The 17,830-nt window shown below is 39.0% G+C and overlaps 1 protein-coding gene across 1 annotated transcript in view; it reads right to left on the bottom strand.

Moving 5' to 3' along the window:
• GRIA1 (glutamate ionotropic receptor AMPA type subunit 1) overlaps positions 1–17,830 on the bottom strand; it is a 343,664-nt gene that overhangs the window by 178,089 nt on the left and 147,745 nt on the right. The window contains exons 3-4 of the mRNA XM_027841645.1: positions 13,246–13,485; positions 5,216–5,400 (exon numbers count right to left, since the gene is read on the bottom strand). Coding sequence (XP_027697446.1) covers positions 5,216–5,400; positions 13,246–13,485 — 425 coding nt within the window. The remainder of the gene's footprint in view (positions 1–5,215; positions 5,401–13,245; positions 13,486–17,830) is intronic.

A 17,830-nucleotide genomic window follows, 5' to 3' on the forward strand; every position in this document is an offset into this window, starting at 1 on the left:
ATCCCTCACTTAGCCTTCCCACTCCCAATTCTAGTGGAGAAATTGAAAATGCTAGAAAACCAGAGGTAGGAGATCTGGGTCCTAGCCAATGATATGCTGTGACATCCTCTTGGGGACTCATTTGCTTCATTTCTAAGACAAAAGAACTTGGATTAGGGGACCTCTAAGGTCCTTTTGGACTCTGATATTCTATGACCTTGGGAAAATCCATTAATTGTTCTGAGCCTTTATTTCCTCATCTGTAAAATGAGGATAATTATTCCCATTCTGCCTATTTATTAAGATGTTACAAGGATCTAATGAGATAATGGGTGGGAAATGCCTTAAAGTACTGTAGAAATCTATGCTTTTAATATTAGACATGGTAAAAAAAAAGTCCCAGATAAACATGTTAGATACTAAAAAAAAGTAAAGATTTGGATTTTAGTGACTGATCTAATTTGTTTGTTCTTTTATAGCAGAGTTAGTGCCATAGAGGTCAGGTCAGCACCATACTAATAGCACTTTCCTTATTTTCCAATCTATTATGCCATGTGATAATACATGAGATATTACATATAAGATCCTTTCTAAACTTTGAAATAGTTTATAAATGTTAAGTATTATTAGCATTGTAATTTGTACAATAGTTATATGAACTTGTAGGGGCAAGGACTACTAGTCCTGTTTTACTGAGGAGGAAACCGAGGCCCAGAGAAATATTCTATACCCATAGTTTCCGAGTGAGTTAGGGGGGATAGAGCTGGAAAAAGGTGTCAGGCCTGCTTGTTTCCAACCCAGGATGAGGCTCACAAGATCACAGCTACTGCCATAATCATGAGACTCTTTACAGGGTAGCAGCCTAAGTCAGTCACGTGAGCTCCTGCAGCAGATTTCGTTATTGGTTTTTCTCTTTCCCATGTCCAGAAGATGATCTTTGCCAACCCATCTAGCTGTGGAGAATGAACAAGGACAATAATGATTCTCTGCGATGCTTGTTACAATGTTTTCATTATGGCCTCCTTTAGCTTTCTACAATCAGCATGATTAGCACTTTGTCTGAACTCACTCCTTTTCCAAGTTAGGATGTTAAAACACAGAACATAATATTCATGTTGGAAAGACTCTTACAATACAGATGGACAGAATATTAGATCATACATTCCAATATCTTCTTTTTACAGATGAGCAAATTGAGGCAGCTAGGTGGTTCAGTGGGTAGAGTGCTGGGCCTAGAGTCAGAAAGCCCTGAGTTCAAGTCCAGCTTCAAACACTTACTATCTGTGTGACCCTGGGCAAGTCACTTAACCTCTGTTTGCCTTAATCCACTAGAGAAGGAAATGGTAAACCACTCTAGTATCCTTTGCCAAGAAAATTCCATGGACAGTATGGTTCATGGAGTCATGAAGAGTCTGACATGACTGAACAATGACAATAGAGGAGAGTCATAGAGAGGGGAAATGACTTGCAAGGGTCCTAAGTCTAATAAAGGAGATCTGAGACTAGAATCTTAGTCTCCTTTCTGCCCCCTTCCCCCATATCCTCTCAGGGCTATTGTCACTGATGTCACTAATGCCTCTAAAGTGAGAATACGGTGGAATGGTACAGCCAAGTTCTCAATAATGTCTAGTACAAGTTTGTGAAGAAAACAAGAATAACTTGTTAATGTCAGTCCATCAGTAAGCACTTACTAAGCACCTACTCTGTTGCAGTTGTAGATGTGGAAATGGGAGAACTGAGGTCAGGCCTGCACAACATACGTCCACTGCCAAAGCATCCCGGATGTGGTATGTTGTGCAGGCCTGTTTTACATCTTCTGCATTTTCATGGGTCACCTGAAATCCTTTGGTGGGCCATAATAGGCACTTGGGCCATATGTTGTGCAGGCCTGACGTAGGGCATGAATTCTTTGTACCATACAATGGAAACCCTTGCTTGTCCCTGCCTTATTAGAAGATATGTTGCCCAGAATGGTCTGCATTGCATTAACTCCTGAGGGGAACCTGGCACCTAGAGATACAGAATCTCTAACCTCCTGCAGGCTGCATAAGTAGCATTGCATTGGCAAAGCTGACATAAACACTCAGGCTCAAGAGGACTGAGGATGGTTAATAGATCTGAGTGAGGACAAAACAATATGCTTGATATTTACAATTTACAAGGCATTTTCTTATTCACAAAGAGACCCATTTTTGGACATGACCATTGTGAGAATTTGTTTTGCTTGATTATGAATATTTATTAGAAGCCTTTTCTGTTTTTCCCCTAGTGTGTGTCAGGGATGTAAAGGGGAAGAAAAAACATAGTTATTAATTGGAAAAATAAAATTTCACTTGAAAAAGCAACTACTTTGTGAGGTAGGCAAATAGTTCAAACATTGTTATCACCATTTAACAGATGAGAAAATTGCATCTCAGAGAGAAGTGATTTACATAAGGCCACACACAGCTAATCTGTGTCAGATCTCAATCTTCTGACTCCTGGCCACTAATCCTTCCATGCTCTCTCCTTTTAAAATGGTCCCAACTGGTTATATAGCATTGCTTAGAAATCTTTGTAAAGTATAATTTTTGCTAATTGATTTTTATGAACATGCATTATTTATCAATCTAAATAAGCTCCATCAAACACTTATTTCTCCTAGCAATAGGCCTGCTTTGTGGTCCGTTGGGAGTCTGAAGAACAGAGTGTCATGGTATTTGACTAATGAGCATGTGAGTTGAGGTCACTATAACCCTTAGCACAAGGCACAATGTGATTACAGTGGGGCATGAAATCTAGTCTTTCCTTGGAAACATGAGCATATTCTATGAATTGGGAGAAAGGAAAGCTATCTTGAAGATTTTCAGATTCATGGTGTCATTTGGGGAGAGGAACAGTACTAGAGACCTAACGTACCGTTCCGCTCTCACATTCTATATTCCATATCTGCCTTCCAGGGCTAACATTCCATTGTCTGTGGTCCCTTCTAACTCTGACATTCTATATTCTAGGGCCCCTTAGTTATGACGTTCTATATTCTGTTTTCCTACGTTCTACATTCTAAATCAGAGGTATCAAATATCCTTGGGCAACATTCCCAACTGCTACTTAACTTGATTAAAATGTGACTGAGACAGATTTAACAAAACAAAAATACAATAGAACACAGATGATGCTAATATATTGTTTTCAATTGTTCTGAGCTATTTTCCATTTCTAACATACTATGTCCTGTGTTATAACAATGCATTCTATGTCCTTGGATTCTTGTTCTGTGATCTCTTCTAGCTTCAAAGCTTTGAAGCCTTCCTAAGGCATATGGATTGTGTTCTGACATGAATTTCTGCTATTTTTAATATGACCAGGTGTATGGGCCAACTTCTGGCAAGAATTAATAATTTATTTATGATGCCTTTTTTTCCACCTTATTAACTCTTGTGTGTGGGGGTAGTGGGGGTGGATGGGATTTTTTTTTTTTTGTTACACAAGATCTTCTGTCTAGTTAATGTAGTCCATGGAGTGAACAACTTGCTCTCTCCGCTAGTATCCAGGGCCCTGTTAACTCTCAGATCTGGGTACCTCTTACCTAAATTGTGAAGCACCTGTAAGCTTCCTGTCCTTAAGGGTTCAGATATTGTCATGGAAACAGAGTTGCTCCATAGTTGGAACTCAGTCCTCTATGTTGGGAGTTAGAGCTTGAGACACCTATGAGTCACATCCCATGGCAAGTCAGTAATTGTCTGAAAGCTCATTGGGACCACTAACTTTCCTTCCTATCACCATCAGTTGACTGATTCCTAAAAATGTAGAGCTTAATATTCTTACTAAACTAACTACAATAGCATCCTAACAGGTCTTTCCACCTCCTTACTCTCTTGTCCTTTAATTCATCCTTCATACATGGTCAGATATCTTCCTAATAATGTAGATATTGTTATGTAACTCTTCTGTTATGGTTTCCCAGAGTCAGAATCCTTAGCCTGTCATTCAAAGTTCTCCCAAACATGCCCCTACCTTAATTTATCTCATTCTACTGCCCTCCATGGACTACACCCATTTTAGCTAATCTGACCATATGCTTTCCACTGCATGCATTCTGATCTTTCCTGCCTTTCTTCCCTTATTCTTATTGTTGCTTACAATGCCCTCTTTCCTCCCTCTCCCTGTGCTGAATTCCTACCTAGCCTTTTAAAGTTCAAATTACACACCCTTACTATTCCCAAATAGGTGAGACGTCCATCCTCCCCCTTGGACCTCATCAAACATTAGGTTTGCACCTCTCACATACACATGTTTTATTTTCTACTGCACTTACGTGTATATTGATTTCTCTACTGTCTGCAAACTTCATGAAGATAAGATCGGTGCCTTATCTCACTTCTCTCTTGCCTAGTACATAGTCAGAGTTCTGAATTCAGTAGATACTTGATAAGTATTTGCTTATTTGTACTGAAACCTCTGAAATTCTCACATGAAGGTAATCAGTAAGGAAACAAGGTTTCTGTGTTCTTTTTCTGTGTATAAGTTATCTTTTTTTACTCAAGAGTTCTAATTTTAGGGATCAGGTCTATATTCAAGGGCAGCCAATAGTTGGAACGATATGGTACTACACCACAGGCAAACATCCCTAGATGTTAATCAGATCAGCTCATCATATTCTTTTGACCCTTCTAGAAAGATGAGGTCAGCAGCTTGGAGTTTTTACAGCTTTAGGTGGGTTCTTTACAGCTCTGGCACAGCCCTGAGGCTCCCAGACTTATAACCACCCATATGTTATACTCATAACCACTTCCTGGCAGATATAGTAATAGTAGTAGTAATAATAATAGTAATGTCCATTTCTATAGTACTTTAAGGCTTTACAAAGAACTTTCCTTATAGAAACCCTATGAAGATATTATTACCCTGTGAAATATTATTATCCCCATTTTATGGCTGAAGAAACTAAAGCTCAGAGAGGTGAAAAGATTTGCTTACAGTCACACAGCTAGTGAGTGTCAGGGCCAGGAGGGAAACCCAGGTCTCTTCTGATTTCTAATTTTGTGCTCTTTCTAGCACATATTATACTGCCTTTTTTAGTCTGTCAGTATATAGTAATAAGGGTACTTTCCTACTGGTGAATGCCTAGGACAAACAATATGATCTTTCTATTTCCTATCTCACTTGTTCCCCCTTGCCGCCTGCCTTATCCTCTAGTAGACAAGGCTCTTTCAGCCAGATATACCATGCCAGAAGGTTGCTTCCAGAATGTTACCTGGCCCAGGATGGCATTGAGGCGCTCTGATTCACAGTCCACTACCACCAGCCGGTCCTTCTTCTTCCCTAGGTCTTGAAAGAGCATCCGATAGCCCTCTTCTGTTGTTGTCAAGATGTTGACAGCTGTCACTTGCCAGTTCTTCTCAGCAGCGGTGTCTAGAACTTTCTGTAGGACTGACAACCCTGGGGTGGGGAAATTGAGGAGAGAGAGAGAGAAAGAGAAGATTCTAAAGGAACTTGAAGGTCCATTGGGGAACTCTTAACTTCCATCTCCCACCCTGATCCTCATTTGGGATCCCATACTCATTCCAGTCTGACTATCCAAATCCTACTTATCCTTCAAAACCTTGCTCAGGTTCCACTTCTTTCTAAAAGCATTGCACTTTCACCCTAGTACCCCACCGATCTCATTTTTTCTGAATTCCTGGGACATTGACTATCTAAAGCCTTCATGTGTCCATCTGTCACACTCTAAGTCATATTTCCATAGTACTTTAGAGTTTACAGAAGGCCTCTCTGTGAATCAGGTGGAACAAAATATGCTTATCCCCAGCGTGGTATAGTTGATAGAAAACTGGACTTAGAAGCAGGAAGATGTGGGTTCCAGTCTGTCCTCTGACTCATACTGCCTGTATGACCTGGGCAAGTAAATTAACTTCTCAATACCCCCAGGGAATTCTCTAAGCCTATAAATTGCTGAGAAAGTGCTGACTTAAACAGGTAGAAGGTATTTCTTCATCAGGGAGGTCCCTATATCAGCAAAATCACAAGTCCAATCTCTATTTCTAGTTTATTTCTATGTTAAAGATGAGGAAATAACTCTTGGAGAAGTTAAAAATTCAAGCTGTGTGACACAGAGTAGGAAGAACCCTGGATATAGAATCAGATGACCTGGTTTCGGATCCTTGGCTCTACTAAGAGCCTGGTATGATCTATGATCACTCGCTTGCCCTCTGTAGGGCTCAGTTTTCTCATCTGTAAAATGAGAGGGTTGGACTAGATGATTGTAGAGCTTTCTTTCATTTCTAGATCCATGATCCTACAAATGGTTTCTTCTCTGTTATATAGCTAGCTCAGTCTCAATGCAGGCTGAATTTTTCAAGTATAACTTCAACAATTTTAAAGTATGTCTTTTTAGGGGAGTAGCCTCTATATTTTGGAGGATCCGTAAGACAAATCCAATAAGTGCCATAGCAGGGACTCAAACCCAGGTCTTTGGATTCCAAGTCCAGTGTTTCTGGCACCATAACATGTTTCCTCTCAGACTAAGCTTCTCAAGGAAAGGGTCAGTGTCTTACTCTTACTAACCCTAGGGGTCACACCCAGTCCTGGGTACATAGTAGGTGCTCAATAAACAAAAATTGGCTGATAGATTCAAATATTTCTGCTGTTACTGTCTCTTCCAAGACTCTTTTTGTGTGTGCCTGGAGTTATTTTTCAAAGCTTTTAGGTCAGATATTCAATGGGGCCGAGCCTCCCTCGGGGAAGCCTGGGTCATGGCTGGTTACCGAGCTACTTCTGTGTGGAAAATGTTTTTGTTTTTCTTCTCATTCCCCAAGCCTCATCACTTCACAAAGCAGTTTCTTCCTCTAAATAGCCCTTTTCTGGCTGGAACGCAGAATTCCTGCTGTCAGACCCAGGAAACTGTTGAAAGAAGGTAACAGGAAGGAACAAGAGGACGGAGGAAGGGAGGAGCAGGCCTCCTTGTCTCCTGTTTTTTCTTACAACCTATCTTACACTTAAAACTGCCAGACCAGCCTTCTAAAATTTCCCTTTCATCATAGAATGCCCCTGCTCCAGAACTAGCAATAGCTCCCAGTGTTTTTTATGCAAAATAAAAACTCATCAGTCTGGTTTTTTTTAGGACTTGAATAATGAACCTAACCCTACCCCTCTAACATTATCTCCCACTGCATATTCACTCTCCTATGGAGGCACTGTGTTCATCCAAAGCACCAGAGCAGGAGTGGGGAACCTGTGGCCTAGAGGCCACATCTGGCCTTCTAGGTCCTTGGATGTGGCCTTCTGACTGAGTCCAAGTTTTATAGAACAAATCCTTTTAATAAGGGGATTTGTTCTGTGAAGTTTGTATTCAGTTAAAGGGCCACACTTGAGGACCTAGAAGACCACATGTGGCCTCAAAGCCACAGGGTCCCCACCCCTGCACCAAAGCCTTACTCTGCAATTGATTTCACCTATTCATTCCTTGTTATCTCCCCTATATATCCATATCTTAAATATCCTTCAAAGTCCAGTTCAGATTTTATGTGCCCCCTGATCTTCCTAGAATCAAACAATATGAAAGATGAGAAAGGATCTTGAAACATAAATTATTAGGGCAAAAAGGGACCACCCATACAGGCTGAGCAGCTAGGTGGTGCAGTAGATAGAGTGCTGAGCCTAGAGTCAAGAACACTCCTCTTCCTGAGTTCAAATCTGGCCTCAGACACTTAATAGATGTGTGACCCTGGGCAAGAACTTGATCTCTGTTTGCCTCAGTTTCCCTATTTATAAAATGAGCTGGAGAAGGAAATGGCAAACCACTCCAGTATCTCTGCTAAGAAAATCCTAAATAGGATTTTCATGAAGAATCAGACATGACTGAAAAACAAACAAACAACAGAGATCCTCTAATCCAGCACTTCTTAAGCTGTGGGTTGTGACCCCATATGGGATTTAAGAAGTGCTGAAGGGGTTGCGAGTGCAAAACATTTAAGAAGCCCTGCTCTAATTCAATCTCTTCATTTTTCAGGTAAGGAAACTGAGACTCAGAAAGGGGAAAGAATTTACTTTGCCTAATTGAGATGTAAGCTATGTAGCTCAGATCCTTTAATGCTGAGTAAGCAATCTGGGACACTGTCCAAGAAGGACTGATCACAGATTGTGCATCATGACGAGGTTCTGAAGCTCTGCTCAAAGCCCTCCAATGGTTCCCTATTACTTAAAACTCCTTAGTCTGACATTTAAGGTCCTTCATAATCTGGTTCACACTTATTTATTCAGACAAAATTCATATGTCTGTTTTTACACACTACATACTGGCCAAAACACTCACTATCTCCATGCATTTGTACACACTATGCCCCATCCATGGGATGGATTTTCTTCTTACCTCTGTCTACTGAAATCCTTTTCTTTATTAAAGCCCTGCTTAGGTATCACTTTTTCCATGTAGTTTTCCTCAATGATTTTCTTCTCTTTTCCCCAATCCCACACTGTGAATGATCCTTCTCTCCCCTGAATCTCTCAGACTTTTCTGTCTGATCTCTCTTATGCACTTATCGGGGCAGCTAGGTGGCACAGTGGATAGTCCAGGAATAGTTCAAATCTGGCCTCAGACACTTACTAGCTGTGTGACCCTGGGCAAGTCACTTATTCCTGTTTGCTTCAGTTTCCTCATCTGTAAAATGAGTCAGAGAAGGAAATGCAAACTACTCTAGTATCTTTGTCAAGAAAACACCAAATAGGGGCAACTAGGTGGCAAAGTGGCTAGAGCATTGGCCCTGGAGTCAGGAGGACCTGAGCTCAAATCTGGCCTCAGACACATGACACTTACTAGCTGTGTGACCCTGGGCAAGTCACTTAACCCCATTGCCTAGCCAAAAACAAACAAACAAAACAAAAGAAACCCCACACGGAGTCACAAAGAGTCGGACGCGACTGAAAAGACTGAGCAACAGCACATGCATGTATTACATTTTGACTTGTATCAAAGTCATTTGGATACAATTCAATCATCTCTACTGTGTTGTAACTTGCAGTAAAGCCCTTTTTGGATATCTTACTGTGGTGGGAGGCAGAACAGTACAGTAGGTGAAAAGAACTGGATCTGTAGTCAGGGACCTAAGTTCAAATCCCACCTCTAATTTACTACTTGTGTCCCCATGTGACAACTTCCCTGTGCCTTATTTTCTTCATATATATAAAATGAAAGGGTTGGACTAGATAATCTCTGAGGTCCCTTCCAGCTCTGTATCTATGATATCAGGACCCCTGTGTCTCAAGGAATATACCAGTGAAGCCAAAATTAAGGTAGGTACCAAAGACAGAAAGGCTACGATTATGGGCTTGGGGGCCAACTTTTCGCTGCCTGCGTACACGCCTAGCTCGGAATTCAGTACTACTCACCGAAAGACTGGCCACCTTGTAAGTTTTAAAAAAAATCATTTATGCCTAATACTTAAGACAACTACCTTCATGCCTTTGTAGATGATTTCATGAGATTCAGTGGAAAGGAAAGAGGCCTGGTAGTACCAGATTTCAGACTAGACTATAGAGCCTTAAACATAAAAATATTTTGATTATTAATTAATTACTTAACACTACTAACTTCCTTCCAGTCCTAAATGTTCTAGGGTTATTTCTAGTTCTAACATTCTATATCCTCTTTTCTAAAGTGGTCATAGATTCATAGAACACTAAATGTTCTTAGCCAAGTACACCAAATTATTGTCCATTTGTACAATAATTTTGGTTAAGAAATAGAAAAGTCAATTGGTGGAACAGATTAGGTTTATAACATAACAGAAGCAAATGCACACAATAACATAGCATTTGATAAGCCCAAAATAGCCTGACTACTGGGTAAAGACTTACTAAACAATAAAAACTGATGAGAAAACTAGAAATTAGTTTGCTAGAAAATAGCTATGGGTCAAAATTTCACACCACATGCTAAAGCTAAGTTCTAAATGGGTACGTGACTTAGAAATAAAAGGTGACATCATAGACAAATCAGAGCAGTGAGAAAGAAAATATCTTTCTGTTCTATGGATAGGAGATGGATTCATGACTAAACAAGAGATAGAGAGGACCACAAAAGATAGAAAGGATAATCTTTATCACATTAAATTTAAAAAGCTTTTTTCCCCCATAAACAAAACCAATTCACCTACAATTAGAAGGGAAATAGGGGAAAAATGTTTGCATCAAGTTTCTCTGATAATTGTCTTATTTCTAAGCTATATCAAGAACTGATTAAAATTTGCAAGAATGAGAGCTGTTCTTCAATTAGTAACAATAGACTTTTAATTGCCAGAATCAATGGCCTTTTCTCAGTCCTCATCCTTCTTTACCTCTCTGCAGCCAATTTGAGCTGGCCAGTCTGCCGCAAGGCAAGTCACCGCCTGTCCTATCCCCTGCTTCTTGGTGTTGCCTCAACACTCTTGTTGAGTGCCCCATAAGCTGGAGAAGGAAATGGAAAACCACTCCAGTGTCTCTGCCAAGAAAACCCCAAATGGAGTCATGAAGAGTTGGACACAACTGAATAATAAGAAGCTGATTTGACACTGATGGCCTTTTGCTAGATCATCATCTATGTCCTACTCCCTAACTGTGGGTATATCCCTAAGGCTCTGGACTGGGATTTTTTCCCCTTTCTTTCTATACCAGTTTTTTTTTTTTTTAAGGATCTCATCAGCTGTCACGAGTTGAATTATTATTTCCATGAAGATAATTCCCAGTTAAACATATCCGGTCCTAGTGTCTCTCTCTCTCTGGAGCTCCAGCTTTTTTTTTTTTTTTTTACTGGTTAGATATTTTGAGCTAGACATCCTAAGGACCTTTGAATCCAACATACCTAAGACAGAAATTACCAGCTCCCAGTCTCATCCCTCTTCCTACCTTCCCTATTTCTCTTCTATCCCATTAGGACATATGCTCTTTGAGAGTAGGTATAGTTTAATTCTTTGTATTTGTAAACCTAGCACTTGGCACAGTTTTTGGCACATAGTAAATAATAAAGGCTAGTTGATTAATTGATTACCATGTAGGTTTGGATCTAGGAGTCATTCTTACCTCTTCTTTGTCATTCCCCACTCATACTCAACCAGTTGCCAAATCTTTTTGATTTTCACTCCACGGCATCTTTCGCATTTATTTTCTCCCCTCTACTCACACCAGAGTCACCCTAGTTCAGGCCTTTTTCATCTTTTAGATGACTTATTGCAACAATCTCCTAATTGGTCTGCCTGTTTTAAGTCCCTTCTTTTTAAAATTCATCCTTCACCCAGATGCCACATTTATATTCTTAAAGCCCAGGTCTGATCATGTCGTTCCCTTGTCCAAAAAGCTTCAGGGGGTCCCTGAGGCCTCTAGGATCAAATACAAATTTATTTGCTTGTCATTTAAAGCCTTTTGTAATCTGGCTTGAGCCAACCTTTATAGGCTCCTTAAATATTACTCCCCTTCACACACTGAATTTTAGACAAACTGGCCTAATTGCTATGTACCATAGACAGCACTCCATCTCCTTGCCTTTGGGTAGGTTGTCCCTCATATCAAATTCATTCCCTCCTCACCTCCACCTATTAGAATCTCTAGCTATCTTCAAAGGTCTGTTCCTGTCACTTCTTAACAGAGGCTTTTTCTGATACCTCTACTTGCTAGTAGCCTCATCCCAAAATTACTATATATATATATATATATGTATATATATATATACACACATATATATATAAATATGTATATGTATATATGTTATATAGACACATAAATACATATATGTATATAAGCATATACATATATTTGGATTTACTAGTATATATATATATTATATATTGTTCTTATCTAATAGAATATAAACTCTTTGAGGGCAGAGACAGTTTCATTTTTATCCTAGTAGCTGTAGTACCTAGCACGTTGCTTTGCAAGGTGCTTAATAAGTATGCTACCAGCACCTACTCCCTAACTTGAGGTCCTGGATAGGGATGTGTGAGCCTTGACCCCTGTATAGAGCCATGGTTACAGTGGGGAGAGTTCTATCTTCAGTCTGATGCACACTGACTTTGCATAAGCACAGTGGCTAAAATACTACAATAAACTAATCTCACAATGGGTCCCTTGGTTATTTAGATGCTTCATTGTCTGGCCTTGTGAGATAGATATTCTAAGTCTTATTATTCCCATGTTACAAATTCAATCCAACATTTATTGCCTACCTCATGCAGAATACTAGAATACATACAAAATTTAGATAATATATGGCCCTTGCCTTCATCAAATTTACACTCTGAGGCACAAATACGGATAGCTTTGCATGATAAATGTATTAGAGAGGTGTAAGAAAAGCATGATGTGAGGGACAAGGGGGAAAGTCGTAACTGATTAAGAGAACCAGAGAGGTTTCCTGGAGGAGGTAACATTTGAGTTGGCTGTTAACGGGCCTATTAGAAATTCAACAAACAAAAGCAATTGGTTGAGTAGTCAGAGGTTGGGAAGAATGGGTAGGGGTCAGTGAGAAGCCTAGTTTGGTTGGATTGTATTGAGTAGGGGGATGAGTGCTAACAGGAGATAAATAGGAAGGTGGCAGTTTGTGAAGAGCTTGAAAGCCAAACTGAGAACTTTTTTTCCCTAATGGTAATGCCCTTTAATTCATAGGAGTCTGAATCTTCTCATGGAATGTAAATCTCAATTTTTAATACTGTTATTATTATCATCAGCAACAACTTCCTTTTCATAGTACTTCAGTATTTTAAAAAGTGCTTTCCTCACATCAACCCTGAGAGATAGCTAATGAGGGTTATCTTACTACATTTAAAGTTGAGGAAGCTAAGACTCTAAAAGGTGGTGTGATTTGTCCAAGGTCACAGAGCTCATAAGTGGCCTTCTGATCAAATTAAGTGCCTTCTCCATTATGCCATTACCAACTAAGCGGGTTTGGAAAAATGTCGAGTCTTCATCCCAGATGAACAGAATATTAGATCTGAGGAATTATATGTACAAAGGATCTTAGAATATAGAAAAGAGAATAGTAGAGATAGAGGGTACCTCATAAGTCTCTTTCACTTCTGCGGGTATTTCATTAAAAAAATAGACAAAATAAGGGCTGAGTATTTGCAATAAGGTTGATTGTTTAAAGGCAATGTCCAGGAGATAGTCTAACAGCAGGGGGAAGAATTTTTGAGAAAGCATTTTGGGTTGGTTCCAAACTGCACAGAATTGCAATCCAATTCAAGGAATGACCTCAGTTCCATTGGGATTTTTCTCCTTAACTCTCAACCTGAGTCTAAAACCTCTGGCTGTGCTTACCCCGATCGGCATCATAAATGTACACAAATTTCTGCCAGTCATAGTGGTCAATGATGCTGATGAGGGCATCCTGCAGCTCAGGGCGCAGCTGGAGAACAAACTGATTGGATGTATCAACAGGGAAGCTGGGTGTGATGAAGCAGACGTGGAGAGCCCCACAGAAGGAGGTGAGCATGTTGACCGTCTTTCTCTCATAAAATCCAAAGATGGCGTATACACCCTTGGAGAACTGGGAGCAGACTGGAGGAGGAAAAAAAAAAATAATAGCAGTTAATATAGATCTGGATAGAGGATGTCCTTGAAACCCAGCTGCTGGGTGTTCACAGCATAATAAAACCCATAAACTTACTCATAAACCCCAAAGACTGCATAGATTTGGTAGGAGAACTAGAAAGAGACTGAAAGAGAGAGGTGATAGAAAACCATTTAGAGTTAAAATGAAGGGATTAGGTTAGATTGATCTCTATGTTTCCTTTTGGCCCTGACATTTTTTGTTCTAAGGTCCTCCTCAATGCAATCATTTTCTGTTCTTTATCTAATATCTTTTCCAGTTCTTATGTTCTACCTTCTAAAGTTACTTCCAGATTTAACATTCTTTTTTAAAGGTTTCTTCTAGCTGTGACATTCTCTGTTTTCTGGTCTCATCTAGCTCTGACATGCTAAAAATACTAACTTTCCTTCCAGTCCTAACATTCTATGTTCTAAGGTTATTTCTAGTTCTAACATTCCATATTTACTTTTCTAAAGTGGTCACAGATTTGTAGAATACTCAAGTTGAGATATCCCTTGGAGATAATATTTTATACCCTTTATCAAATTCATTAATATTACTTAAAATAGTCATGATTTAAAAGTGTTTCCTATTGGTCATTTCATCTGATCTTTAAAACAACCTTGGGAAGGTGAATGTTATTATTCCCATTTAAGAGATGAAAAAAATGCAGCTCAGGAAAATGATGTCATCCAAAATCACAGATTATGCAAATTAGAGCTGTGAAAGTTCTCCTGATTCCTTGGGCCTTGAAATCCAGCTACTTCCATGGTATCTTTGACCGCATCGAAACAAATTATAAATAGACATCATAAGAAGAAAGAAGCATTCTATTTTGAAGATCATACTTTGTGGTTCTACCAGTTACATTATCTACTTTTATATCCATTCCTTAAGTAGTGAGTCAGTAAGTCAATAAACATTTATTAAGCACCTATTATGTGCCAGGAACTATGTGAAGCACAGGGGATACAAAGAAAGGTAAAACACAGTTACTTACCAAATAATATTTAACAAAATAAGAGCTCGCAGTTTAGTGGGAAAGACAACAGTAAACAACTAATAATAAATAGGAGAGGAAGAAGAAAGAAAAGAAGAAAAAAGAGAAGAAAAAGAATTTCTATAGTACCATTTATATAGTACTTTAAGATTTGCAAAACATTTTAGAAATATGATCTCATTCCATCTTCATGGTAGCACTGGAAGATTGGTGCTATTATTATCACCATAGGATAATATGAGGAAAACAAGATAGACAGATGTTAAATGACTTGCCCAGAATCATACAGCTAGTTAGTGTTTGAGGCAGGATTTGAGCTCAGGTCTTTCTGACGTCAGGTCCCACACTTAATTGACTGAGTTATCCAGCTATGTACAAACAAACTATAGACAGGATAAATTGGAAATAATCAGTAGAGAGAAGGCACTAGAATTAAGGGGAATCATGAAAGTCTTGGAGAAGGTGAGTTTAAAGATGAGATTTGAAGAAAACCAAGGCAGCCAAAAGGTGAAGATGAGGAGGAAAAGCATTGTAGGCATGGAAGACAGCCAGTGAAAATGCTTGAGGTTGAGAGATGGAGTGTCTTGTTCAATGCCAGGAGGACAGGGTCACCAGATCAAATAGTACATGGAGTGGGAGTGTAAAGTCTAAGATGACTGGAAAAGTCTAGCTTTTATCACACGAGATTTTTGTGTGCAATGCACACACTTACCAAGTCTTTTGGAAATAAATACATATACATATATACACACATATATATTATGTACATATATACACACACATATGTACATGTAATATATATAAATATACATTTATATATGTATATACATTACATATATGTGTATATAGCTTTCTCTGTATCTCTATATATCTCTATCTTTGTCTACATCTAGATCTACGTATCTCTATATCTATCTATCATTTATCTACATAAATGTTACTGTCTTAGCTCAGTTGTGTGAAAATCAGTGAGAGGATCTTAAGTCTCTACAGCCAATGATTTGATGTACTTAGTTAAGTAGTTTAAAGATTTGGAGCATGGTGTTAATGAGGCCTAGATCATGATTTCAATGTCCACATGGGTTATGCCCATGAAATGCTTCTTGGAAGTAGTTTATGAAGAATGGAAACAACATATGAGCAACATGACAGAGGTGAAGCTACATCTTATTTATCTAATCTTAATAATCACGTTTACATAACTTCTAAAATTTTACAAATAAACTTCACATGTACCAGAAGATCTGGGTTCAAATCCTGACCCTGATATGTACTAGCTGTGTGATTATATATAAGTCACGTAAAGTGACTTGCCTAAGGTCACATAACTAATATCATAGGCAGTATCAGAGACTCATATCCAAGTCTCCTGTTTCCAAATCTGCTGCTCTTTCCACTACTCTCTGATGAAAGCTAAGTCCCAGTCACCCATGTAAGTAGCTAAGTTACCCATGGTTATCTCTCTTAAATCCCAATCCAGTGATCAAACTTCTATTTCCTGGGGAGGGATATTAGTTAAGTCGCATCTTGGAGCAGCTACACATCTTGGTGCAAAAGGAAACTAGGTTTAGTTTGCTTGTCTTAGTTAGAAAATTCCTGAGGCTCTTTTGTAACCTGGAAAGGCTATGGAACACAGTTATGGCTTTCATACAGTGTTATCCTGAACATGGAGTTTTCCTTCATATGTTATAGCTGGAACAGCATTATTCCCAAAGCAGAGGTGTTAAACACATGGCTCGTGGGCTGCACATGGCCCACAACACTCTCAAGCATGGCCCAAGACAGATTAAAGTAAAATATTTTACAAAATAAATTTATTTGTCAAATAATATTTAACAAAATAAATATTTTAAGAAATATTTAGCAACATAAATAAAAATGTACTGAAGCATAGATAACATTAATATATGGTTTTCTAAGTCAATTAGTGGCCTGTAGTAATTGTTATGTATGGTTTAGTAACTCTGTTTCTACTCAAGTTTAACACCATTACCTTAGATCATTATTCAAAGTGAAGAGGTAAGTGTAAATACTTTTGGGTGGCTAGATGGCACAATGGATAGAGTGGCGGACCTGGAGTCAGGAAGACTGATCTTCCTGAGCTCAAATCTGGCCTCATACAATTACTAGTTGTGTGGCCTTGGGCAAGTTACTCAACCCTGTTTGCCTCAGTTTCCTCATCTGTAAAATGAGCTGGAGAAGGAAATGGAAAACCACTCTAGAATCTCTGCCAAGAAAACCCCAAATGGGGTCACAAAGAGTCAAATATGACTGAATAAGGACTGAACAGCATAAACACTTTTATCTTACATACATGGCTCCCATCTTTCAGTTTTGGGGAAAGTCCAAGCTAATCAACACATCTTATAAGCGCCATTTCTAAAGATTGCTTCATATGCATTAGCCCACATAAGTGGCATGACAATAATTATAATGAAAAGACCAATTAGGAGTTTTTTGCAATTATCCAGGCAAAAAGCAATGAGGGCTTTAACTCGGGTGGTGTTTGTATGAATAGTGAGAGGGGGTTGGATGTCTTGGAGGTAGAAATGGCAAGATTTGGCAACTGATTGGATGTGTGCAGTGAGGGAGTGGGAGGATAACACTATTATTATGTTATTCTAGGATAACACTGCTAGGAGACTGGGGAGATGGTGCCTTCAATAGAAATGGGAAAGTTTGGAAGATAGGTGGGTTTGGGGAGCAAAGAGAATGAATTCTTTCTGAACATGTTGAGTCTGAGTTACCTAGATTGAAATCTCCAATAGGTAATTGGGGACGCTGAACTGAAGTTCAGGGAAGAGACTGAACTTGGATGTACGTATCTGTGAGTCATTTGTGTAGAGATGACAATTAAACCCATGGGAGTTGATAAGGTCATTTGGAGAAAGAATATAAAAAATAGAGAAGAGGGCCTAGGAAAGAACCTTAGGGAAATATCCATAATTTAATGGGCATTATATGGATGATAAGCCAGCAAATGAAGTGGATAAAGAAGCAGACAGATAAAAGGAGAAAGAGAAGAAAGTAATGTCACAAATCCCAGAGAGGAATCCAGAAAAGGGGGTCAACAGTGTTAAATGAAGTAGAAGTCAAAAAGGATGAGAACTGAGAAAAGACCATCAAATTTGGCTACTGAGAGATCATTCATAACTTTGGAAAAATCATTTTCAGTTGAGTGATGAGGTGTAGAAGTCAGATTGCAAGGGGATGAAGAATGTGAGAGAGGAGGGGAAATAAAGACTACAAGTACAGACAGCTTTTCCTAGAAACTTCGATGGGAAACTGAGGAGAGATACAGAATGTTTAGCTAG

The sequence above is a fragment of the Vombatus ursinus genome, unplaced genomic scaffold, assembly GCF_900497805.2.
Source record: "Vombatus ursinus unplaced genomic scaffold, bare-nosed wombat genome assembly UNPS02014863.1, whole genome shotgun sequence".
In the NCBI taxonomy this organism is placed as follows: domain Eukaryota; kingdom Metazoa; phylum Chordata; class Mammalia; order Diprotodontia; family Vombatidae; genus Vombatus; species Vombatus ursinus.